The sequence below is a fragment of the Trichomonas vaginalis genome, chromosome V, assembly GCF_026262505.1.
Source record: "Trichomonas vaginalis G3 chromosome V, whole genome shotgun sequence".
Taxonomy (NCBI): domain Eukaryota; phylum Parabasalia; order Trichomonadida; family Trichomonadidae; genus Trichomonas; species Trichomonas vaginalis.
Window position 1 is genome coordinate 18184064 of NC_067207.1, and position 26417 is coordinate 18210480.

At 31.5% G+C, this 26417-nt stretch overlaps 7 protein-coding genes across 7 annotated transcripts, besides 1 other annotated feature; 1 reads left to right on the plus strand and 6 right to left on the minus strand.

Annotated features, from left to right (window-relative positions):
• Positions 1-1229: 1229 nt before the first annotated feature.
• On the minus strand, positions 1230-4762 carry TVAGG3_0358520 (PHD zinc finger family; the record flags this gene model as incomplete). Its single annotated transcript, XM_001323230.1, has 1 exon — positions 1230-4694. One exon carries the CDS (start codon positions 4692-4694, stop codon positions 1230-1232), a length of 3465 nt encoding a protein of 1154 aa, XP_001323265.1.
• A 295-nt stretch (positions 4763-5057) lies between these two features.
• On the minus strand, positions 5058-6816 carry TVAGG3_0358530 (spectrin binding; the record flags this gene model as incomplete). Its single annotated transcript, XM_001323229.1, has 1 exon — positions 5194-6804. The coding sequence occupies one exon, from the start codon at positions 6802-6804 to the stop codon at positions 5194-5196; it is 1611 nt and encodes a 536-aa protein (XP_001323264.1).
• Positions 6817-9613: 2797 nt separating this feature from the next.
• Positions 9614-18031, minus strand: TVAGG3_0358540 (uncharacterized protein; the record flags this gene model as incomplete). The annotated part of the gene is made up of 1 exon (XM_001323228.1): positions 9678-18029. The coding sequence occupies one exon, from the start codon at positions 18027-18029 to the stop codon at positions 9678-9680; it is 8352 nt and encodes a 2783-aa protein (XP_001323263.1).
• A 340-nt stretch (positions 18032-18371) lies between these two features.
• On the plus strand, positions 18372-21368 carry TVAGG3_0358550 (mannosyl-oligosaccharide 1,2-alpha-mannosidase protein; the record flags this gene model as incomplete). Its single annotated transcript, XM_001323227.2, has 1 exon — positions 18372-20078. The coding sequence occupies one exon, from the start codon at positions 18372-18374 to the stop codon at positions 20076-20078; it is 1707 nt and encodes a 568-aa protein (XP_001323262.1).
• A 90-nt stretch (positions 21369-21458) lies between these two features.
• TVAGG3_0358560 (uncharacterized protein) lies at positions 21459-23072 on the minus strand (the record flags this gene model as incomplete). Its single annotated transcript, XM_001323226.1, has 1 exon — positions 21729-23063. The coding sequence occupies one exon, from the start codon at positions 23061-23063 to the stop codon at positions 21729-21731; it is 1335 nt and encodes a 444-aa protein (XP_001323261.1).
• Positions 23073-23305: 233 nt separating this feature from the next.
• Positions 23306-23944, minus strand: TVAGG3_0358570 (WD40 repeat-like family; the record flags this gene model as incomplete). Its single annotated transcript, XM_001323225.1, has 1 exon — positions 23306-23944. The coding sequence occupies one exon, from the start codon at positions 23942-23944 to the stop codon at positions 23306-23308; it is 639 nt and encodes a 212-aa protein (XP_001323260.1).
• A 37-nt stretch (positions 23945-23981) lies between these two features.
• Positions 23982-25292, minus strand: TVAGG3_0358580 (platelet formation protein family; the record flags this gene model as incomplete). The annotated part of the gene is made up of 1 exon (XM_001323224.1): positions 23982-25292. The coding sequence occupies one exon, from the start codon at positions 25290-25292 to the stop codon at positions 23982-23984; it is 1311 nt and encodes a 436-aa protein (XP_001323259.1).
• A 332-nt stretch (positions 25293-25624) lies between these two features.
• Positions 25625-26417: part of a mobile genetic element that runs on past the window's edge.

Genomic DNA, 26417 nt, shown 5'->3' on the forward strand with positions numbered 1-26417 from the left:
TACTATGTGCATTGTCACATGAAAATACCACTTTTTGTCAAACAATTTTTGAATATTTACTGAAACTTTCTAAAAATTCATCAAATTGCATAACTTTATACAAATTCGGTCTAATAAATGTTATAGAAAGCATAATCCAATCAGATTGTCCTATAGAATCCATCAAATCTCTTATTGATTTTTGCTCAAAATATTTTCCAGTTTTATTTCAAGAAAACGCACCGATGACGGAATCTATAAGAATAGTACGCTTACTAGAAAGAATATTTGATCAAGCCAATGAGTTAGAATCACCACAAAAATCATTTATCATACAAAATACAATTTTGACCATAATAAAGTGTTCTGAGAATCAAACAGTAAGTAAACTAATACTAACTACAGGAATCACAGCTAAAATACCAGAAAATATCTGTAAATTCAACAGAACTTCTCAATTATATTCAATTTTAGTTTTAAACAACGCATTTCGACATAAAGAACTTGAAAATCATTTAACTAAACTAGCCAATCTCATAGACATACAAATCTTTGACAATTTACTGTTAGAATTAGATGATGAAATTCAATCAGAAATTTTAAAACTATTTAGTTATTTATTCAAATATGTTGATGGACTTGCTGATGAACAAGTTAAAAGTCCATCATTTATCAATATAATAAGTTCTAATTCTAGTTTTTCTTTTCAATTTAAACAGAACTTGATAAAAGCAATGAGATCAGGTTTTATGAACTCAAATGACATTGGAAGTAAAAGATTATGGTCAATGAATGATTTATTTGAAGAAGAAATCCAAAATATTTGCACAGTTTTGATTGATGACCAAGAAAATGTAGATGATATAAAATTTATCCAAGAAGTATTCGAAACATGTGATGACAATTCAGAATTGAGTGATATTATCTATCCTCTTGTTGAACAAAAAATTATCAATGATAGAAAACCCTATTCATTCAACTTTTGTTCTAATACTATAGAGTAAACAAATAAAATTGTTTGTTATGCGTATTTATTCTGCCTATTTTTGATTAATGAACAATAAATTTATACATCGGTGAACATTTTCTCATAGAATTTAGCACGATTTTGCGTTACCCCAAATCAATTGTAATGAATTGAATTTGAAATTCAAATAGGTTTTATTTATTGTTTCTATTTGTTATGAATGAAAAAGCAAAATCAAAATATTCAAAACAAAAATTTTAAATTTACAAATTATTTTTTTGGTTCAAACTTCTTCTTCAGGTGCCAAATCCTCAACTGGGCGGTCTCTATCATTCATTGACATCAAAGGCAACATTTCATCCAATCTCCTCTTTACGTTATCAGAATAAGAAGAACCTTTTCTTTGTGTGCAGCAACACATGCAAATTGTCAACAAACAGCAAGAAGCAGCAGTTATCAATCCACCTATTATTATCATTTCTTGTTTAGTGAATCTTTCATTAGATAAAATGAGTTTTTCAGACCATCTATCTGAATCGAAAGAAACAGAGACATCTTTAATCTGCATGTTCTTTGGAACTTGGCAAATAACTCTGTTGCTACTTATAGAACTTGCAGGGATAATCAAAGATCCGAATTTGCAGAATCCTTCTGTCGGATCAAAATCATTTGAATTGATTTTAATCGACATTTGTCCATTATCAACAAAAGATTCAATCAAATTGGGGACAGGAGCATTGCAAGTATAACCATCTCCTACATAACCACTCTTGCATTGGCAAGTTTCCTTTGCAACGCACATCGCGTTTTTACTGCATTTATTTGAGCAAGTCCAGCAACCATCGATTTTATCAATTCTTGAAGTATCAGAGTAATATCCATCTTTGCAAACCAATCTTCCGAAATCATCCAAAACTGTGTTTGGTGGTAATTGGTTCTTTTTCTTTTTATGTGTTTCTTTTGGTTTTGATTCTTCTTTATTTAATTCTTGTTCTTTCTTCATTTCTAATTGTTGTTTTAATTCTTCTTCTCTTTGTAATCTTTTTCTTTCTTCTTCCTCTTGTTTCATTTGCAATTCCATTTGTTTTCTTTCTAATTCTTCTTGTTTCCTCTTTAAATCTGCTTGTTGTCTTTCGAATTCTTCTCTTTCTAATTGTTTTCTCGCGTATTCTTCTTGTTTCCTCTGATACTCTTCTTGTTTTCTTTGGTATTCTATTTGTTTTCTCTTTATTTCTTCTTTTTCAAGTTGTTTTCTTTCTTCTTCCAATTGCATTCTAAGGAGTTCTTCCTCTTCTTTCAATTGTTTCCTCAGTTTCTCTTGTTCAAGTTGTTGTTGTTGGTATTTGTAAATTTGTTCATTTTGTTGTGCTTCATACAAAAACATGTCATTGTCATTTCCTGGCTGATTGTAGTACTGATCTCCGTATTCTCTGTTCATTCTGTTGAAGATTTTCATGATTGCTCTTTGATGTGACAAAGGAAGACTTTCGAATTCTTCAGCAGATTGAGGGAATCTGTATCTCATCATTGTTGTTGAATCCATGTAATACTTTGGAAGACTGCCGTATTGTTTGTAATAGTCAAAGTAATCTCTGTAATTTTGTTGTTTGTAGCCTTTCTTTGGTTTGGAATAGTATTTCTTCGACTGATATCCTTTCTTTGATTTACTTTGTTCTGGTGGATAATAATATGGTTGATCATTTCTCCAGAAATCATACAAATCATCAGAACTGTTTGTTTCTGTTTGATTGTAATTATAAAAATCACTGCTTTGTATTTCTTTCTTTTCTTGTTCTATATCAAATGGATCTTTCTCAAATTCCCATTCTTTTTCTTTCTTTTCTGAATCTGATTTAGTTTCATTTTGTTTTTCTTCTGGTTTCTTTTCGATATCAAATTCAAAATCATCGAAATCATCTTTCTTTAATTTCTTTTCTTTTGATTCTTCTTCAGTTTTATTTTTATCTGATTTTTCTTCAGAAACCTTTTCATCTTTAGATTTCTTCTCTGATTCAGTGTCAAAATAATCTATTCCATCATCATCTTTCTTTGATTTCTTTTCTTCTTTAAATTCAAAATCATCTTGTTTTTGTTCTTCTTTTTTAGATTTTTTATCAGATTTGGAACTAAAATCATCTTGTTTCTCAGATTTCTTAGAGTCAGAACTTTTTGTTTCTTCTTGTTTTTCAACCTTCTTTTCTTCTGTAAATTCAAAATCTTCGAAATCATCTTGTTTTTGTTTCTTCTCTGATTTAGAGTCAGAATCTTTAATTTCTTCTGATTTTTCAGGTTTCTTTTCTTGTTTAAATTCGAAATCATCTTGTTTTTGTTTTGTTTCCTCTTGTTTCTTTTCAAATTTGTCTACTTTTGATTCAAATTTTTGTTTCTTTTCAGAATTGAAGTCGAAATCATCGAAATAATCAAATTTCTGTTCAGTTTCATCTTGTTTCTTTCCAAAATCAGCGAATTCATCTACTTTTGTCTTCTTATCATCGAACTGTTTTGTTTCTTCCTGTTTCTTATCAGATTTGAAGTCGAAATCATCGAAGTAATCAATTGTTTGGTCTTTTTCTTCATGTTTTTCATGTTTTTTATCATAATCTCCGAAGTAATCTTCAATTCCATATTTTCCTCTTCTGTGAAGATGTTTCCTCTTCTTTGATTTGTGTCTACTTCCTGAATAAGGATCATAACGGTCAAATCCAAATTCATCTGTTTGATCTCTTGTTTCTTTTGATTTATCCTTGGATAATTTGTATCTGTCTGTGTAGAAGAATGGTTCGTCATCTTTTGTTTCTGTTTCTGGTTCAGATTTTTTATCTGATTCTGATTCAGTTTCTTTTGACTCTGTAACTGGTTTCTCAATCATTTCTACCTTTGTATCAGTTGTATTTGCTATTGTTTTTGTTGTATTTTCCACTTTTTTGGTCGATATTGGTTTCTCAATTTTTTCTGTGTAATTTTGAGGTTTAGTATGATTTACAATCTTATTGTCTACTTTCTTTTCAGTGGAAATTGTAGTTTTGTTGATCGGTTTAGATTCTATTTTGGATTCAGTTTTCTCTTTCGTTTTTTCAGTTTTTGTTGTATCCTTTGTTGAATGCTTCGGCTTCTTTTCATCATCTATCTTACTAATGTCGACTTCGTTCACATCAATTCCTGATTCATCGAATAAATCATCGGATTTCTTCTCTTTAGGTGTAGTTTTTTCTGTCTTTGTTTCCTTTAAAGGTTGCTCAGGGAGTTTTGGCTTTTCGATGATTTTTTCTTTCTGAGATTTTTCTTTTTTGGTGGAATTTACGATTTGTGTAGAATCTATGGTCTTCGATTCCTTCTTTGCATCAGTTGTATCTATTTTCTTCACTTCTGTTGTGTTTGAAACAGATTTTTTGATGCTTTCTTTTGATTCCGTTGATTTGGAAATTTTTGGTTCGGCAGCGGATGAAGAGTTGCTAGGTTTGCTCTTTTTGCTCGAAGAAGCACTAATCGATGTAATATTTTCTTTTGGTGATACTTTTTCAGTTTTGTTTGTTGAAATTGGCAGAGGATTTTTCTTTTCAACAGAAATGGATTTTGTTTTATTAGAACTTTCAACGGGAAGAGTTGAATTCAACTTTTCAGATTTTAATTTTGAAGCTGAAGTTAAAGATTCTCCGGCATCAGAATGCTTTTTCTGAGTTGATATAGTTTTTCTTCCTTCTCCTCCATTTGAAATGCAGCATATTGTACAAAAGAGGAGAAAAATCATTTTACTGTCAGATTGGCAAAATTGATGTTCAGTTAGATTTTCTCAAAAACATTTTATTTCATATTCGTTGAATTTCTCCACTTGACAAGAATTTGCACCAAGATATTCAAGGTCAAATTTCAATATCCAGATTCTCACTTTTCTTCCAAATTGACATCCTTAGACTCGAAAAACAACAATTCAATTTGGGGTAATTAATAAAAATTTATTTTTAATTTTCCAAATTATCGAAAAAAATAACTTGAAATACAAATCTTTGAATAAAAATAATGATTGTTATAGATCAAAAATTTGATTTAATTCAAGAAATATCTAATGAAAAATAAATAGTACTTTTTCATTTGATTTTTTAATGATTTTGACCACGGAAATTATTTTCAATAAAGAATAACTCAATGATTTGCTTAGTAAATAATGTATGGCTGATCTTACTAGCTTTGAAAAGTTAAAAAATCATGAAATAAGAAAGAATTTTATTCAAATAAAAAATTTGTTTTCCTTATTTGAGACTTCTAATATATTTCTCTATATCCTTAGCACCAACTTTTCTTGCCATATCAAGGAGTGATATTTTGGCTGGTCCAGCTTTAACATTCTTGTCAGCACACTTGGAAATTAAATATTTTACATCATCCAGTCTTTTCTCAGCAACAGCGAAGAAGATTGGAGTTCCTCCCATTCTATCCTTTGCGTTTACATCAGCTCCAGCATTCAAAAGTACTTCCATGACTTCCTTTGAGCGGGCAAAGTGAATTGGCTTTGTTCCATCCTTGTTTTCCTTGTTAACATCAGCTTTGACCTCAAGAAGCAACTTAACAGCGTCGACAGCGTTGTTTTGTGCAGCAATACTCAAAATATTGACGCCATTTGGTAATACAGAGTTGGGATCGCCTCCACAAGCGAAAGCGACCTTTGCAGAAGCAAGACAGTTATTTCCAAGGCTGTCAACAATCAAAGGAATGCCTTCATCTGTCTTCATGTTCGGATCAACACCTAATTCGACCAAAACAGGGATCAAATAGCATCTGTCGTCATTGCAAAGTGCGATGGAATACTCCTCGATACCAACTTCGGCTCCAAGTTTAGCGAGATACTTTAATGCGCCTGGAATTCCGCCTTGTGCTGCAAGTCTCGTGGCTGTGATGCCCTGATCGTCATGTTTCTTGGCATCTGCACCGTGGTTGAGTGAGAAGAGCATGGCGCGGAAGTTGTATGAGTCGATTGTGTGGAAAAGATCTGGATAATTCGCTCCTTTTGATGATAACCACTCCATGGCTTCGATATTATGATATTTGGCGGCCATGAGCATGCTGTTATCAATTTTAACGATCTTGTCTTCGATTTGCTTTGCAAGATCGGTGCAATTTCCGGAAATTGCCATGATTACGGTTTTTTCATCGACTTTTGCGCCTTTTTCTAATAAAACCTTGAAGCAATTCTTAGATCCAAGAAAAGCAGCAAGATCTATTGGCTGTGGATTGTAAATAATCGGTAATCTTTTTGCATAAATCCAAATAAGAGGTTCATCGATGTTGAAGCCTTCCTTCTCCATCACTTTTTGAAGTACTTCAACATTATCGTGGTAGATTGCGTCACCAAATGAATCAGGAATGAATCCAGATTCAAGGAATTGTTTGTAGACTTTCCAGTTATCTGCAGCGTAAATTTCCTTTGGCAATGGAATGAATGATGAGAATCCAAGGTCTAATTCTGGGATGTTTGCAAGTTGTGGAGCAACCCAAAACAAAGCTTCCTGTTTCTTGACTTCATCAGCGGCTTTTACAAACATATTTAATGGAATGATATCATCTTTGAGTAATTCGTAGGGCAAGCGATTTTCTGAGCGGAAGATTGAAGTATAAGTAACAATAATAGCGACGTCTTTGTTTTTATTTATCAAATGTTTGAACATTTCAGCATATGCATGCACTTTCTTTGGTTGTGAGATGCAATATGATAAAATAAAGTCAACTGTGGAATTGATTCTATCATCATCGAAAAATTCAGATGAAATAATATAATCTGCTACTTCTTTTGCATTTTCCACTGAAATTGACATAATTTTGTCTTGCAATTCAATTGCTGTCTTGAGTTCTTCAGGGATTTCCATCCAACAATTTTGGGCGAACAAAATTTCGATGTAAACTATTCAAAAGTTTAGATAAATATTTGCTCTTTTTATATGGATATTTCTGACTATTTACAACTAAAACCTACCCCCTTAAATTTTTCAGCTTCATCTAAGAATTTAAAAAAATTGTTCGCAATTTAGACGGAGCTTGCCTCCGGCCAAATTGCAAACAATTTCTTTAATCGTTTGCAAATTCTAATTTTCATGAACGTTAAAAGTTCTGAAAATTTGAATGCATGCAAACGATTTAATTTTTTTTTTGAAATATGGATCAATCGAATGCATTCTCAGGAATGTATGTTTTGTTGAAATATATGATAGGCTACATATAATTCTTTAAAATATCTCCACATCTAATGGTTCAACGTTTCCTAACATGCCTAAGACATTTCGTGTGTTGTAGTGATGTGTAACTTCTTTGTTGACATTTGGCATTATAGGATAAATTGAAAGTTTGTTGAATGATCTAATAGAGTGTTACGGATGGTAGTTTTAGCAGCGAGTATTTTAACCTACCTTAAATTGTTTGAAACGTATATGATCTCGAATGATTCTGCAAGAACAGAGAAAACAATTTCTTCTGTAATATTTCTGATATATTTAATGTATTTTTGCTGGTAAAACAAAATTCTTTTTATCGTCGAAAACTTCGAATTTTGGAATAGACTAATTTGGTTTGTTCTTATATCCTTCAATATTTTCCTTCTTCATCTTTCCCATCTTTTCAGATATATATATATATTCGAACTCTTCTTGAATTTACCCTATCTTTTCTGAAGCATTTGTTATAATTTCACTTGGATTCGTTTCTTCTTTCTTTCCATCAGACTTAGTTTTTTTCTGTCATTTCTTCTATTTTTTTCCCTTCTGCGCAATATGAGATCTTTTCCTTATTTTGTTTGTAATAACTTTTTGGAATAAATATAAGGTTTTCTGTTCCATCATGATGAGAGTGAGTATTTCAGCGCACGTTCAAAGATGGTATTTAAAATATTTGCATTTCATGATAATACTAAAATCGAATTAAGATGTTTAGTGATGAAAGAAAAACACAAAGAGATGAAATATGCTTAGTATGTTGAATAGGAATATCTGCAAGACAATTAGCAGTTGAAAAATGAGAAAATTTATGAATAAATTCATTTGTGATGTTATTTATAAAGATAACTGTTCCTTCTTTTGTTTTTGGAGATTTGTTATCAATGAAACATCCATCTAATGTAATGTTACCAAAGAAATAATACTTATTATTATCATTGTTATTTATAAAACTGCAATTTTTGATATAAAATGGAGCAGATTCTGCCCAAAGAAGTATTCCAATGTTATTTAAAATGTTACAATTTCGAATTTCAAAATTTTCTTGAGAATTTAAATGACAAAATTTTGGATTTCCACTAATACCATTTGAATTAGAAAAAGTGGAAAATGAACAATTTGATCCTTTTGAAACCGAATCTATTTCATAAAAATCTCTACGCCATAATTTGGAAAATGAAATGTTGATTGATTTAATTTCGATTTGGCCGTTTATTAAATAAAGATTATTCCATCCAACATCTTTATGTTCATCTAAACTTTTACTAATAGAGGAATCATAAATATAATTTTTGTAGGTATTACTATTACTAACATCAATTTTACAGTAAACACCATGTGTATATAATGAGTTTACTTTAGAAGCGAAACTGCACACACGATCTTGAACAAATTCGCCTTCTTGTGAATAGAAAATACAGCCACCTGCTTGATTGTTACTACAATTATTAAATGTTGTAGTATCAATGAGGAATTTGATTGTATTTTTTTTAGTGTATAAGTAAATTGAACCTTTTGTGTTTACTTGAGTGAAAAAGCATGATGAAACATAATAACTGTTTTCTTTCACTTCAAGTTTGCTATTATTATTTGTATATTTTTCGTATGTTTGTGAGTTTGGATAAAATTCTGTCCAATCTCCGTGGATTTCAATTCGTGCTGCATTGACAAATTGATGTTTAATGAACATTGAATGATGTTCATTTCAAAAAATGTTCTATGAAATAGTTTTATCCCTTATAAAAGGGAATTTTGCTATTTCATAAAATTTTGGATAAAAAAAGTGCTCCGTTTGCAATTTTTTGAGAGCAGACCAAAATTTTGGATAAAAAAGTGCTCGAATTACATTTTTTGAGGGCGGACCATAATTTTAGTTACAGGCGTGACCGAGATCAAGATTTCACTATTTCTGACAAAATTTACTGGTCAATTGTTGGATAGCTTGAAAATCCTCCGATACTAATCATTATATCTTTTAACTTTGATATCATATGACCTGGCATATACTCTATCCTATTATACTTTCAAACACATATGTTAATAAAAAATATGTAATTAAATCGGATGATTCTCGTTGAATATGAGTGTATCAAATCGTTTATAATTGCGACAGCAAGCTATAGTATCAACTGAAGAAAGTTTAGCTGTGAATTCTTAAAAATGAACTATTCTGTATCGTATTCATTATATCAAATATAATATTGATGAATATATATCTTTGTTCATTACACATAATATACATATAATAAAGTTATGATATTAAAACATTTCATTTTCACCTGCAAATTTGCAAAGATGATTGTTAATATTTTGATTTAAAATATAATATGTGTTTGAAAGAAATTGAAACTGAAAATATATACTTGTCTGGTATCCTGTCGATATTGGAGTAAATAAGGAAGCTTTTAAATAAACATTTTAAAGTTTTTATATATAAACAACAAAATAATAAAAAAAGAATCGAATTAATCTTTTTTTGATTGCATAAACATGATATACAACATCAAAAAATTAACAAATAAAAATAATAAACATTAGATCCACCCAAATCCAGATTCCTGAGCTTTGATAGCATTTCCTGAGTTCTGGATCAAATGATCTAAAAGTAAGAATGGGAAGGGATTTTCTTCTTTGTCAGTATCTTCACCGACATTTGTTGCACAAACCTCTGCACGCTTCAAAACTACTGCGGATGCTTCATCAGGTTTTTGACATAATCCGCCCAAAATAACTCTAACTTTGTCACGTTTAGAATTAATTGATTCCATGATTGTCTGCCATGTTGCACTGAATATTCCCTTCAACGTGAACATTGGCAAAGCTCCACGGATTGTGTCAGTTAGAGGGAGATGGACGACGCGTTTTCCGAGCTTTGTAACATTAGGAATGAAACAGTTTTGTCTGTTGATGCTGAAAACAATATTTGGATACAAACTGTAATCATTTGTGAACAAAAACTTTAGAGCTGAAAGAGAAGCAATGAACGAAGCCAAACATTGTTTCATGTGCAAGAAATCAACAATGTTTCCTTTCGCTCCTTTAGAGATCCATATGAACAAACTATCATTCTTCTTGTTGATGTTTCTTCTGTCGAAAATATCCTTTGGAGAATGTTTTACTTCTCTATTTGGATTTCTTTTGAGAAGTTCCAAAACAATGTTTGTGTTTGAGATTGTTGGCAACGAACTGTTCTTTCCATTGATCAAAACAATGTCTTTGTGGAGATAATACACTTGTCCTGCATAAACAAATGCAGATCTCATTGCTGATGAAGGATGAGTCTCAAATATCTTCTGCAAACAGAAAATTAAAATGTCTTCACTGAAATTAGGAGGATAGAAATAGGACAAACTGATTGTATAAACAATCTGCAATCCTTTGTATGTAGTGAACGTCAACGTCGCTTCTTTATCGCCGGGAGCTTCAATATCTCCGTGATGGAAGTTTCCACGCATCGGGATCTTGAAACCACGTGGATATCCCATATCTAAGCTCTTCAAATTCGTCTTGAAATATGCAGGATGTTCTTTCAAAAATTGAGAAAGATCTTGGCCGTTTAAATACTTTGCAATTTCTTCATTTTGTTGGCGACACAAAGCGAGTTCTTCCAAAGTCTTTATCATAACGAAAGCTGCTTGTTTGTACTTATCAATGTCTTCTTCGCATTGTTGTGTCCATTTGAAGATCGAATCAAATTCAGTAATTTGATATTGAGCATTTTGACTTTCTTTGATAATTTTGTTATATTCTTCGACAATCAAATTCTTGTTTATTTGATTATTGTTGGAAGCATTGACATTCCTCAATATAGCTCTGAAGAATAATGGCTGCGCTTTGAGTAGTGGCGAAAGAACTTCTGTTGGAGGAGTTGTGAAAACAGTGAAGAAATGTGGAAGCCATCTCAACCAAACAGAAATTTTCTCTTTGTAATGTTTCTCCAAAGCTTTCAAGAAGCTTTTCTCTGAATCAGGGAATTTCTTAAGAATTGCAAAAGCCAATGTAGTAATGTAATAAGATTGTTCTGAGTTCTTTTGACCAGCAGAACCCAACAAAGCCTCATAAACATTCTCAGTTTTGATGCAATTTGGACAATGATTGTACATAAACGTGTAAACATCACTTAATGTGTTGGAATCAGTTTGTGACCTTGAATTAAGGAAACCACTGATATCTCTTACAACAAGGAAGTAGTTTTGTCTTGTAGCAAACAATGGTTTCACTTGTATATTGAAAGGAGAAGACAAAAACTTATAAACTCTTGCTAAATTGAGTTTATTCACAGGATATCCATTTGTTTGATCAATTGCTTGGTTAAAGAAATTAATAACTTGTTGTATTTGAGGCATTTGTTGAGTATTTTGGTTCATTTGTTGTTGGCTATAATGTAACTCTGCGTATTTAACAGAATTCGTGAAAACTCTCAATGCTCTTATGTTTGTTCCTGATTTTCCTAACAAAGCAGACAATTTGGAGTAATTAACAGATAACAAAGAATTATATGAAATAGGAGGAGCGTTTGGAGCTTGTTTCGTCGATCTAGCTTGTAAGAAATAAGTTCTAAATCCTAAAATACTCGAAACACAATTGGATAAATCCAAACTATTCACAGGAATCTGTTTGAGTTTTGTCAAACTTTTTCCGTCAACAATGTTTTTGGATATAATTTGTAACTCTCGTTCGTATTCAAACAAAGCCATTCTTCTTTGTATTGAAACTAACAATGGATGCAAAAACCTTGTTTGTGGATACTTAATCGAATTCAAAATCTGGTCTTTTTCATTGTTTGCAGCAAACATCTTGATGAAGGGCATATTCGTGTAACTAGAAGGATCAAAATATTTCAATGGCTCCATTGGATATTTTATGTTTGATTTTACAGGATAAAACAAACTGAACGCCAAAGAAAAGTTTTCATTCTTTTCACTCATTATATCCAAATAACATTGTGAAGCAGCTTCGTAATTATTCAACTGGTTGTATTTCACAGGTTTCATGAACTCTTTGTTTTGGAGTTCCGCAATTGCCAAAGCATCATCAAACATTGATAAATCACTCAAATACTGGATATTTGACATCACTCCTTTATGTGGCAAAGGAATGGAATCACTGTAACTAGAAGAGGTTCTAAAGAAAGAAGATAATGACGTGTCAGGACAAATATGTGTATAAAACATAACAAAGCGTTTGATACTAAAAGGCAAATTCAAAATTGTTTCCGTCATCATTTGACAGATACTTTCTTCAGAAATATAAAGAATGTAATGTGAAAGAGGGTCAGGAAGTAAAACACTCGCAAATGTATATAAATGAGTACTTCCTGGCATAGATAACCAATCTATTTCCCAAATTTTCTGTTTCAAGTCATTTGACATTTTCAGTTTTTTGTAAATTGTCATTGAACCCAAATTTTGTATTCTGTCATTGAAAGAAGGGAAACTTTGTATCAATTCAAGAATTATTTTTGTGAATTTAGGAGGAATCGGAAGAACAATATTATGCAGCTCTTTTATCAACATGGAAACAGTTTGTGGCTTCATTGCTTCAACTAAATTATCAATTACACAGATAGAATGTGTTTCTGTCGGTGAAACATCATTATACCACGTAATCAATGTCGAAAAAGGTGTCTGCAAAATTGGTGCCAAAAATATTTTTTTCTTTGAAAAGAAATTGGCAAAATCTGTCAAAACGGTTTGCCAAACATTTGGACCATATAAAACTGCTGATTTCAGTGCTTCTTTGTAAGATTTGACGAGTTCCATTGTTTGGTTTTCCAAGAAAGGACTGATATACAAAGGTTGAGGGAAATAATCTTTCTCTAACCATAGATATTTCGCCATTGATTTAATAGACATGTAAACGAACCCTAATTGGTACAAAACAACGTTTTTGTCCAATCCTTCGATTTTTTCTCTCAAATAATCTCTGAATTTGTTGAAATTGGACATTTGTATCTGTTTCATGTCCAATTCCTTAGCAATCACATCGAAAATAGGACACATGCTGACAATTACTGAACAGTAATCTTTTGGCTGAACATTTTCGAAATAATCCAAAATCAAACTTATCAAAGAATTAAACAAAGGTGTGTAATACTTTTTGTCCATTTGTGGAGCGGCAATTGACAAGTACTTAATAAATGGCAATATCTGTGGAGAATTCTGCCTCATTTTCTGGATAAAATAAATTCCAAAACCTGTCAAAAAACGAGAAATTTCAATGGAACAAGCTGATTCTGGAATATTTTGACATTCTCGCAATAAATGATAAGCCAATGAAGAGAAATACTGCAACGAATCAATACCTACTCTGAATTCATTAGATAAATCAATTGTTCCTCTGTAACAACTCTTAATGACTCTGCCAAGTGTAAAAATGTCACTTTTACTTTGTAAACCTTTCTTAATAAAAATGTCACTGATTACAGAGCTGTAAATATAAGAAGAAGTTTGTTTGATGTCATCTATAACAACTTTGTCGAATTGTAACAATTGTGAACTTGAATAATCGTAAATAAATTTCTCAAAAAGTGAAGTATCAGAAGTGATCTGACCAAAGTTAATTTTGACTTCATTTTCTGGAGGACACAACGTGAAATATTTGTATAAAACTTGTCTGAAGAAAGATAAAGATAAAAGTGAAGTCAAAGTATTTTGAATTTCAAGTAAACTATTCAAATTTTGAGAAACATAATTATTACAAACCGACAAAAACTTTGCCATTCTATCAACCATTACAGGATGGAAGAACAAGGTATATCTCTGCAATACAAAAGGAACAGAACCCGTGAAAATTGCTGAAATCAACGAATTGTCATTAGAATAATTTTCTACGTTTGGAGGAATCAAACAATCCATTAAAGAAGAAAAGAAAGTCGGATTAAAAGTATTCATGTCTGGATAAACAATACTAAATACTCTCAACGCGATCTTAACAACAGAGAATAAATTAGATGATGGTGTATCTTTGTTTCTCGAGATTTCTCCCAAACAATTGAAAAAGTGACTTGTGACATAAAAATGAAAAATTGGAGTTGCATTTTTCAACCAATTTTGCAATGGTCCAGAATTCTGGAAAACTTGTTGTATACAAGCCATTGCGAATGATTGACAATCTGGGTGTACAAACAATTCTTCCAATACAGATAAATATGTGAAATCATTATCAGTTGAAAAAGCAAGAGCCAAATTTTTGACAAACAAAGATTCAAATTGAGGAACTGTCACAATTTTTTCTAAAGGAACAAATATTGTATTTTTCTGATTTCTCCTCATTTTATATGTCAATCTAATAATAGCCTTAATTAAGGATTCCGCGTCCATGTCATCACCTTCTTGTTTTGCGCAACATGTCATTATTTCAAACATCAAATCCAAATCGCTAAAAATCCTTTCTTTCTTCAAATCTTGGAATCTTTTTTCCAAATAAACGCATTCCTGGAAACAAACATTCAAAACTGTTGCAGAACAATTTGTGAAATGTCCTGTTTTAGTGAAGAATAATAGCATTCTAAGAGAAGCTGTTGATGGCATATCCAAATCAATCCTTAATATTTGATTCATGTCTTTTGTCCATGCATCGTAATTTCCTAATCCCAAATTCACTGCTTCTTCAATTGATTTCAAGAAAAATGGTAAATATTGGCGATTCGCGTAATCATCGAATACATGGAAGGCAAGATTAACATTATGTTCAGCATTTGGCATATCCTTTGTGAAACCAATGACTGTGTGTGCCAATAATTTATAGACACCTCTCATTTTGAAGAAATTCATGAGTTTCATGTCTTTTTTAACTAATAAATCGAAATCAGAAGTAATTCCTTCCATAACTAAATAAAGAATATGATCTTGGTACTTTGATGATCTGTATAATGGTTTTGGATCTGTACCGCTTATCTTGTCTTCTTTGATCATGTCCATTGCCATTGTAAACACCTGATTTATTGTTTCCATTTCGGAAAACGGGAAATAAAAATATGGTGTTTGATATTCCGGACAAGAAATCTCCATGTATTTCTTTATCCTCTGTGGATCAATTGCTGACTTCTTTCTGTTCTTAAGAACAAAGGGATGTTTACCTAATTCGATACTTAAATGGCTTAAATATGGTGTAAAAGAGTCAGTTTGCGCTAAACGAATTGTTTTTTGCATTGTTACAAAAACTTTGTCGTTTTCTTCATTCTCTTCATATCTATCTATCAAATGATGTCTTATGACATCTATGGATTTCTCTGTATATCTCGATGATAAGTATATCATAGGAATTGAGAGCTTTACAATTTTTTCTGAATATGTAAACCTTTCAAATAATTTATCAACCAAATTCAAAAATTTTTCAACATGATCCTTTGATGAATAAAGAAAACTCGATTGGATTATGAAGTCTTCTGTTTTTTCCTCGGGTATTACTATTTCATCGAATAAATAGTATTTGTAGTAGTACCCGGAATAAGTGTCAGGAAGTTCACGAAGTTTTTCAATGTCATTATTTTTGATGTATGAAATTATTTTGTCAATCGTTTTGTTTGCACATGATTTCTTGTACGGTTGCTCTAATAAACACTGGTAGACACATTTAACAAGAAAATCTATGTCATATTCTTCCGAATTTTCCATCGCTTCTGAAATAATTTCTAATGAAACTTGGCGGTTTTCTATCGTCACAAAAGTTGACAAATTTTTATTTTTCTGGAGCTGCATACTTATGTCCTGAGAAATCTGCATGACGTGGTCGGATATAAGATTGAGAATATACGGCGCGACACTGCGATTTTTGTTCAAATACTTCGTAATCGCGGTAAAAAAACGGAGTTGCGTCGGACGCTGAAGTTTTGTGAAGTATTCGGTCAAGTTCTGTTGAACAGCGTTGTAAAGATATATAATGTCCTTCTTTTTATCGTCAACGGCTTCAATTGCGGGAATGAATAGGCTGAACCAAACATCTATGGTCTTGTCTTCAGGGGAAAGCTCAAGAATAGGGAATATCAAGATGGATAACCGTGAAAAAGTGAGTTCTGGCTGCAATTCTAAAAATCCAACACCCAAAATCGAGGAGTTGCTCTTTATAAGGGTTACGAAGTGGTCGAACTTGGTCTGTGATTGCTTCCGGAAGCGGTGGTAGCTGTATAAAAGCTCGATAAAGACATTATCCAAAATATTTATGTAAGATTTGTGGATAGAAAGGAGAAAGAGCTTGAATAGCTCTGTAAGTAAAGTCATTGGCTCGTTATCTTGTATTTTTGCGGCAGGATCTGCAAAGCAAAATTCGGATATTCCGCGTTGAAGGATTTGAAGCGTAAGATTCTGTACTGTATCGGGGTTTTTGATTACGTATTCGATCAGTGATATTAATAAGGCGGCGGGAGATTTTATTGTCTTCTGGATTTTGAATATGAAATTTACATTGTAAGCAAGTAAAGGAGATTTAGGTACAAGTAAGTAAATGTATCTGTTAAAAAATGCATAGCATCGCTGTACTGATAGATTGGCGATAATTTGAAGGAAATCTTCAAATACAAATTCTAAAAATTTTCTGAATGTATTTCGAGGGATTTTTTCGTATTTTTTGGGTATTTCAGGTTCTTTGTCTTTTAATTGACCGTATAATTCTGCATGAACATCGAGAGTTTTTGAGACGTATTTTGTATAACGAACAAGTAAATCGAATCTTGAATCTTTTTCATCTTCATTATTTTTAATGAAGTTAGATAACATCTCTTTTATCATTTTGGCAACCCAGTAGCTAATATCGCCCCATTGATTTGGATTTTCGAGGTAATAATCGGAGAATAATTCTAGTAATGACATCAACTGTTCTGGGAATTCTTGGTGAAGTTGTGCATTCGATGGATTTATCATTTTGTTGAGGAATTGTGCTGCAATTTTTGTATCGACCTTAATTAAGTTGAAAGCGAAGGATATTAAGTTTGTAATTAATTGCTTGTTACTAAAATCACTCATACCTGTTATACAGCTCGAGAAATAAAGAATAGTTCTTTTGGAACTAAGAAGAGGTTCGAATGAGAAAATTTGCATGATGTTGAGGACATCATTTCGTACGGTATTAACTATTTGAGGCTGTACTTTCTGCTCGCCAAAAGCAAAAATTACTGAACATAACAACAAATAATTTTGGTAAATATGGAAATAAGGGGGTTCTCTTGGGATTTTGGACTCGATTTCGGCAAGTAGATCGTCTCTTTGGAATCCGGGAACTTCTTTCGTGTTCTCAAGGAACCTTGTTAAAGCGCGAATTGATTTTGAACAAATTTGCTCGAGATTAGGGAAAAAATGACTGCTATCACGAAGGTTGAGACACTCGTTCGCTAGATTTAGTGGTATCTCGAAGTATGCGGGTAATTGAGAGCGATCTGTCGGAGGATTGTTTTTATAGCACGAAATGAGGAATAATAAAAAGTTATGGTCGTAGCTAAAGATATTTAGAACAGCATTTTTGAGAAATGTGTGATACCACTGCCTGAATTCAATCAATCGATCAGGAACTCCATGAGGAGCGCTTGTCATGTGATCAAATAGCGTGCTGAAGGCAGTGGTACGAAGTGGGGATTCGACTTTAAGAATTTGAAAGAGTGATTCTTCTATCTGTGTCGATAATCTTGGATTTAAATATAACGGATTTAACAAATGTAGTAATGAAAGCACACGCTTTTGCATGCGAATTTTATTTTTATCAAAATTCTCTGGAATTTTTGTGTAAGGAGGAAGCTGATGCACTAAATAATCAACAATTAGAGCAATTTTCGACTTGACAGCGTCGTCAAAGCCTGAAATTAAAAATCCTTCAATTGCATCAAAAACATCATCTGATGGATCGGGCAAGGACGGACTTTGGAACAAATAACCAAAGGGCGCGCTCTGGTCCATTCAGATGAGGATTATTGAATAGTTTACAAATTATCAAAGAAATAAAAATATCGAAAACAGAAAACAACAAAATTAAATCATAAATAACTAACATAATATAAATATGACATAAAATTACCAATATTTATATCATAATCATTGATTTTCTTCCATTTTATTATAATTAACATCATATTCACATTTTAATATGTTATCTAATATTAAACCTTACTTTAAAACCTTAATACCCTTATCAATAATTTCAATTTCATCAATCTTTTACTAATGTCCGAAATATCAAGTGAACTAATCATGTTTAATCTTAAACTTTCTATGTGATCGAAAATTTATTATTCATAATTAATGAGAAATCCAAGGAATCAGATTAGACGAAATTTTTTACCGATTGTTCTATCAATTCTTACAGTATTAACACTACTTACTTGCGTACTCTTCTTCGTAACTAAACCAAGTCCAAAAGTTGTTAATCATTTCGAAGATAATACAAAAGTTACTGAAAAAGCTAGCCTACAAGAAAATAAAACAGAAGAAGTAGAAAATAAGGACAATGTTACTCAAACTACTACACAAATTTTCCAAAATGATTTAGATCACAGTCTCGAAATCAAAAAAGTTTTCTACAATATATACATTACGTACAAAAACAAAAACAATGGTGCCTCAACATTTAATCCTATTACTGATGAATCAATTAATCATTTTAATGCAACACATTTCCTATACGAATCACTTTCTACAATGCTTGCATTTGGAGATTTCAACGAGCCATTAAACATAGCAAAAGACATTATGCGAAAGATATACAAGGAAAAAGTCATTGTTGGAGGAAATAAAGGTCCGAATTTAAACTCAGAGAACAATACGAAGTATGAAACTGAGGTAATCAAGTCATACTTTTCAGGACAAGAACAAACATCATACTTTATCCCTTCAGTTTTCGGAGCAGTTTTATCTGGATTTTCTTTCACTCATAATAACTTCTATCCATCTGTTATAGCTCATTTCCTTGAAATATTCCCTCAGATTAAGGACGACGTCTTCATAATGGACACAATGACTCAAGAAAATGGAAAATTAAAAATTTCAGGAGTACCTGAAGTACATACACATTCTCTCGGTAACTACATAACAGATTTCCTGTACCTAGCAGATCAAGCAAATCTTTCCTATCTTTTTGAAAAATCTGCAGGAATTTATAATTTATTATATAAAATGTCTCCAATTTCTGGCTTATTCTCTGATATGCTTACAGCGTTTACTGGTGAACCTATTGGAATAAATGGAAACCTCGAATATTCTTTACAAGTTAACGGATCAAGTATATACCATGATTTATTGTCATTAATAACGCTGACAAACCATTCTTCTAAGGTTGCATATCATATTTTCCAGAATTTCACTGAATCTTTTAAGAAATATTATCTGAAATCTGGAACAAAAGGATATTTCGTTCATAATAAGCTTTCTGTTAACCAAGACAATAAGATGGACATCAGATCAGCCTTCATTCCTGGTATGTTTGCGCGTGCAAGTACCGAATTCAACGATCCTGAGTTATTACAGCTTGCTAAGGACACATTTTCCGCATACAAGAGAATGATTGATATGAATGATCTCCCTCCACGTGTTGTAAGTGGCAGCGAAAACCAAGATCTCGTTATTGAAGACCCAACCTTTGATTTCGCACCTGATTTGTTCGAATCATTGTATTATTTGTGGAATGCTACTCGCAATCAAACATATAGAAACATTGCTTGGAACTTATTTGTGAAATTTAATACAACATGTAGAACAGAGTTCGGTTTGGCCGATTATAATACGATCACAAGACAGAAATTACCATCATTTAACTTATATCTGCTTTCACGAACTCTGAAATTCTTGTATCTTATGTACGATGATTCTTTCGTTAGAAACAAGCAATTCACATTTGATTCGCATGGAAATATGCTTAAGATTTGGGAACAGCCAATGAAAGATTTTGATGAACAATATTTTAACAGACTTCCAGAAATGTATGATCCCAACCCATACTTTGAAATCAAATAATCAAATCCTCGTATCTTGATTTCTCATTATTGATCTTATTTCTAATAATATTATACATTTTGTGTTTTTATTGTTAAATAGCATAATATCAATGATAAATACTAATTATTTATAACATACTTTATTTGTATTCTCATATTTACTCATAATTATAAAGAAAATACTCCATAAAAAAAATTATTAAGAAAATACAAACATTTATCATGATAATAACAAAATACATTATACTGTTTGGCTTGTCTGAGTTGTTTGCGTATTATTCCAATAATATGGATCAATTTTTGGTCTGGTTGGAACAAAGAACAAAAATATATTAGGATATATCTCCTTTATGTTATTAATGCAACCTGCATCATATCTTTTCATTTCATATGGATTTTGAAATGTTTCAATTGTTGGAGTATTTAATACTATTAAAGTAAAATAACCACATGAGTGCATAAATAAGCAGAGACATATGATAAGTATAACTGTACCTAATACAACCCTTAAATATAGAGTTTTCACATTCAATATGATAATTAGTGCCACTAGAAAAACAAGAATAGCCCCATAGAATGAAATCAGAATAAAAGCCTTGATATTGTTTAAGCCGACGCAATTTCCTATAACTGGACAATGATGATCAAACCTCACGACACATTTGTTACAAATAGAGCAATGATGAGTTCGCATTGGTTTTGGGAGTGAACATTTAGGACATGGTGGGGCATTTGGATATATTTGGCACAAGTTATTATTCTTTAATTCTTCTTCATGTCCTTTTTCAATATAATAATTCTCTATAAACCCGGGATCTAGCCAACATAGTACTACGTAAGTCCAAAGCCATATAATGCTGAGGAAATAGAAAATTCCGCTAAGAATTTGTGTGGAAAGAACATTATACTTAATATTTAAGTATATTGTAGCCCCACAGCCAATAACCCAGTAGAGTAATACACCGAGCCTGGCAAAAACTGTGTCAACACTGAAATAAGCAAATTTCATAATTTTGACGATATTTTTGTAAAGTTTTGAATTTAGTTTTTAGTTGTAAAGTACAATATCATGGCATTTGATCCAAATCAAATTGATCTAAAGCTTGTCAAAGAACTTTATAGCAGTAAGAAATGCTTCTATACTCGTCCAAAACCTGATGAATTCAAATTTAAACCTCAAAAGGCAAAATTAAGTCAGGAAGAACTTCAACAATTCCTCCATAGGATGGACACAACCAATAAGTTACACGATTCTGCAAATTAGTTAATTTATTGAAACTATGCTTTCATTACAAAAATTCATTTTCTTATTTATCTAAGTATTTCCATAAAATCAATAAAAAAGATAGTTAGAAATTGATTTTATACAATATTAATATGTGTCACCACTGAAAACACAAGTTAACGTATTTTTGCAATTTCAAAAATCATGCTTATCAAGCCATACAGATTTTACTGCTTTACCAAAAAGATCTCTCATTAGCAATAACACAAATTCATCCATATCATGAAATTGCGATTTCATATATTTATTGATTTCTCGAGGCTGTAAACTACTCTACCCAAATCTTAATTCTTAGTTTACCGAGTTTTATAAACGAATCTTGTTTAGCTATATTTTACAAATAATAAACAATTCATTAGAAATAAAATTGAGTTAAAATGGAGCTTAATGCTTCATCATCTCATCTAATTGTTTTTGAAGTGCAGACCGCGCCTTCTCTGCTTGTTGATACTTCTCTGTATACATTTTAACTATACTTTTCATAGCATCTGGGCGTTTTTTGAGTTCGCCTATTTCGACAGTTAAATCGTAGTTCTTCTGCTTCTCAGCTTCAAGTTCGGCTTGAAGTTGCTCATTTTGTTGTGTTAAATTATCAATTGTTTTCTGTTTACTTTCAAGAATTTCTTTATTGCAAAATTGATGTTCGGCTTCAAGTTGTTTAAGGCGCTCTTGATCAACAGATTGATTTCCATTCTTAGGAGAGTTCTTATTTAAGTTCTCTAGATAATTTAATTTATCTCTCATGTTTTCAATAACTTTCTCCAGAGTTTCAATACGTGATTCATAATCTTCTTCGTATCCAAAGTCCTTTTCTTCAATTTGATCTTGAAGTTCTGTAATTTTTGCCTGAAGTTGAGCATTTTCGTTTTGTAATGAGACGTTCTTTGTGGATAATTCGATTATTTTAGAACTCAAATCATTACTGTTTGTAGCCCCATCATTTTTAGGACTAGATTGTTTTAGTCTAGCAATTTCTTGAAGAAGCTGAGCATTTCTTGCGTTTAATTGATCTTTTTCTGACTTATCTTGCTCAATTTGTGTTTGGGCAATCCTCACTTGCGTTCCAAACAACTGAATTTGGCTAGCTTGCTGCTGATTTTTGAGAGCTAATTCCTTATTCTGTGCGAGGGCTTCTTCAAAATGTTTTTTAAGAATCTGAGCCTGACTACTTAAGCTATCTTCAGTTTCCTTTTGCTTTTCGAAAGAATCATCAAGTTGCTCTTGTAATTCCATCTTCTCTTTGATTAGCGATGTAATTTGATCTCTAAGATGATTCATATCATCATTCTCGCCTTCTTCTTCATATTGCTGTTCTTCAATACTGCTTATATGGTCTTTGAGCCTTCGAACTTCGATTTCAAGATTCGAATTTCGCTCAATTGTAATTCTTTGATTCTTTGCCATCTGTTGTATATTATCTTCGTATCTTTTTGCGATATTATCGCATTCGTTTTGTAGTGTTATCACTTCTTTGGCATTATTCGTTAATTTTTGATAAACCGATTCAAGCTCTTGTTCAAGAGCAGCAACTTTCCTCTTCTCCATTATATACAGTGTAACGTATTTCTTTGCTTCTCTGACAAGTTGGATAGATTCTTCTAACTCTGATTGCTCTTCCTCTTCATCAAAATCATTTGGCGATGATCTTAAGCCAATATTAGCTAATTCTTCATATTTCTCGCTATCTGTGCGAATCAATGAACTATTTCTTGAGCGCATTTTATTTTTTTCAATAAAAAATGAATTCCTTTTTTGACAATTTATCGTTTATTTTTTTATTTCCCAAAAATTGTATTTCTCTTATTCAACAATAATTCACAATCTTATGAATAAATCTTAATCAGATTGAAAGGATAACGATAATTTTTTTGAATGGATATAAAAAGCATTTTGATAAATTTTTTTCATAAACAGTCCGTATAGTATATCTTTATAAAATATAAAAAACAAAAAATAGTATATTACAAAATAATATATTTGACTTCTCCTTTTGGCGTCAAGAAAACTAATTTTCTAGATTTCATGAAAACCCACTCAGAATCCATTGAAGCCTTGATATCTCTCATTGCAATCTTGGATATCCAATCTTCTCCGTCCACTCTGTTATTCAAAGGATGTATCTTATCACTCTTAGAAAGAACAAAAGCAGGCATTTGAAAATCACGTAAAATCGAAGTCATTATTCCTATGATTTCGAATGGGAATTTCTCATTGTACAAAACATTTCCACATAGATCGAAAACGTTGACAACAGTTGATTTCAAGACTTCGCTGAAGCTTGAACCTATTATTTCTCCTCTTTCAGTAACATGCAAAGTAGAAACAGTCAAAGCCCGAGTTTCTAAAGAAAATGAATTTCTCAATCTTTTTTCTGTTGGAGAAGTAATGAAAATAGTATTTGAAATGTCAATACTCGCGACAACATCGTAATCAATGTTTCCACTTATTGACTGGATCGGGAACGAGTGGAATTGCATTGCTGCAATTTTATTGAAATTATTCGCATCCCAGACATATAAAGCTGAATCACTTCCACCTGTAACAATGTAATTCTCTCCAATACTCGTCAAACAATCGACAACACAGTTTTCATGTGTCATTTTACCTATTTCTTTCTTCTTTTCTATTGAGTAGCATTTAACAATTGTCATCTTCGGTTGACAATAGAATATCATAGTTTTCGCCACTTACAACACAAAAAGATTCATTTGGAATTTTGATAGATTGGTCATTCAAAATCAAAGGATTGTTATCTATTTCTTTGATGATTTGTCCTTTGTTTGTTACACAAACGCCATTCTCAAACAAAATTGGATTACCAATCAAAGAAAGAGGATTATTATCAAGTAAAGAAGAATTAATAACTTTTTCGGAAGTTGCCAAAGTTGGAAGTTTTTCTGTTGAACTTCTAATTGTTTTCTCTTTCTTTTGTTCACTCAAATCGAATGTGTTTCTTGATGTCAATGATTTCCTCAACCTTGGTGTTCTTTGAGCATGAAGTTGAGAAAACAATTTCATTGGCAAACAACCGAAATTTGCACAGTGATTTTGAAGCAAAGCAAGGGATTCTTCATCCAAATTATCAGTCAAACTTTCGTGGTAACTGAATGGATGATAAACATTTTTATGCTGTTCTGATCTTTGGAAGATTCCGAACACTAAATCAATCCATTCATTGATGTGTTGAGATACATAAGGACATTCCAAAGCGTACCTCATCTTCCAAATGAAATCTGTTGATGAGATACACCAATTAGGAAGTTCCACGTCGTCAACAACTTTTCCTTTCAAGTTCTTTCCGAGATCGAAATGATTTGAGTTCAAAAGGAAATATCTCGATGAATAGAACTGAGGAACTAATTCTCTGTAATCTCCTGCTAATCCAGAAACACTCTTCCATGCACTAATTATTGATCTGAACAATCTTCCTGGATGATCAAATTTTCCATCTTGCAAACGAATGTGCAAACTAGTGAATGGTTCTGTTCTTATCAAATATCCACAAACAGAACTTGGATTCGACATATTCGATCTGTAGAGACATTTCTGCATCGGATCATCAACAATTTCATAACTCCTTAGAAGGTTATTGAACCTTTTTTCGTTCATTGCTCCTAAAGGTTTCGAAAAGTCTCTGAAAAACGAAATGTCGTCAACATCGAAATTCTGTCTTTTGTAGTCAGAAATAACCCATGGAAACACAGGATATTGAGATATATCATTAAAAGATCTTCCTGCAACAATATTCAATAAATATAAATATTGATAATTCGAGAGATTTAAATCTCTCCAAAGATCAACAATTTTTGATTTTTTGACTAAATCTTCTGCAGAAATATTTTGTATCAAAGAGTTTGTTGCTTTTCTAAACAAAGAAAATGTCTTTTCATTTGGAAATTCGATCTTTAAGTTCTGCAATTCCTGTTCAAACTCTTCTCTGTCATTCATATCACTGAAATAAAACAAATAACTCCTCATCGTCGTCAAGAAAATTTCAATTCCTATCTCATTATGCATGTAAAATCTTCTGAAAATGTAACTGATTTTGTTGACATTTATTTCGATGTATTTCGTCTGTAAATCATAATTACTAGCAGGATCTACAGTAGCTCCAAATGTATCTGCTGTATAAACACCATCGAAAATTATCTTATCCGGAAATAACCTTAAATGACCTTTATAAAAACCGCTCAATTTTCTTAACGTTACACTGAAACTTGTCAAAGATTTCATGAGTTCTCCAAACTTAGGAACGAAAGAAAGAGCGGAAATCTTTTTAAGGGTGCACCCGTATGTACGTTTATTTGAGAGGAGGAGGATTACCCTCTCAATTTTGAGGGATTCGTTGGTTTATTTTCTCGATGAATATGCAATAAAATTCGATTTTTACCTTATCAATATACTTCATATAATATACACATGTTCATGTAAAAACTTTTTCCCAAAATCCTCAGGAATTAAGGGATTTTTGAATTTTAAGAATTTTTTTCGAATTTTTTCGAAAAAAAAAATATTTTCAGAACAGCCTTAACGGCTAAGATTTAGGAACAATGTTAAGTATCAAAAAGAAAGGAGGTCTGATATAGACAACATATATCGTTGAAGGTTGAAAAAATCTCTAATATTTGAGCCCAAAATTTCAAATTTTAATTTTTTGAAAAAAGAGGCCACCCGTATGTACGTTTATTTGAGAGGAGGAGGATTATATTTTTGAAAGGGTGAAACATTATGAATATGTTAATTATATAATAATATGTATTATTATAAAAAAGAAAAAATAAAGCACGATAAAATTTTTCTTTCTTGATTTTTTACAAAATCTACTTAGAATTATGCAAAATATGACTAAATAATTATAAATTTCAAGTTAAATTTTAATTTTGATAAATAATTTAAATTTCAAAATATCAAGTTCAGTTCGACTATGTATGTAGTAATTCCTCAATAAAGTACCAAAACCCTATTAAAATATATGAACATTTTCAACATTTTAATGTTTTTATTTAAAAATTTGATGGAATATGAGCTTCAAACAATTATTATGTAAATAAAAATAATTAAATATATGTATTT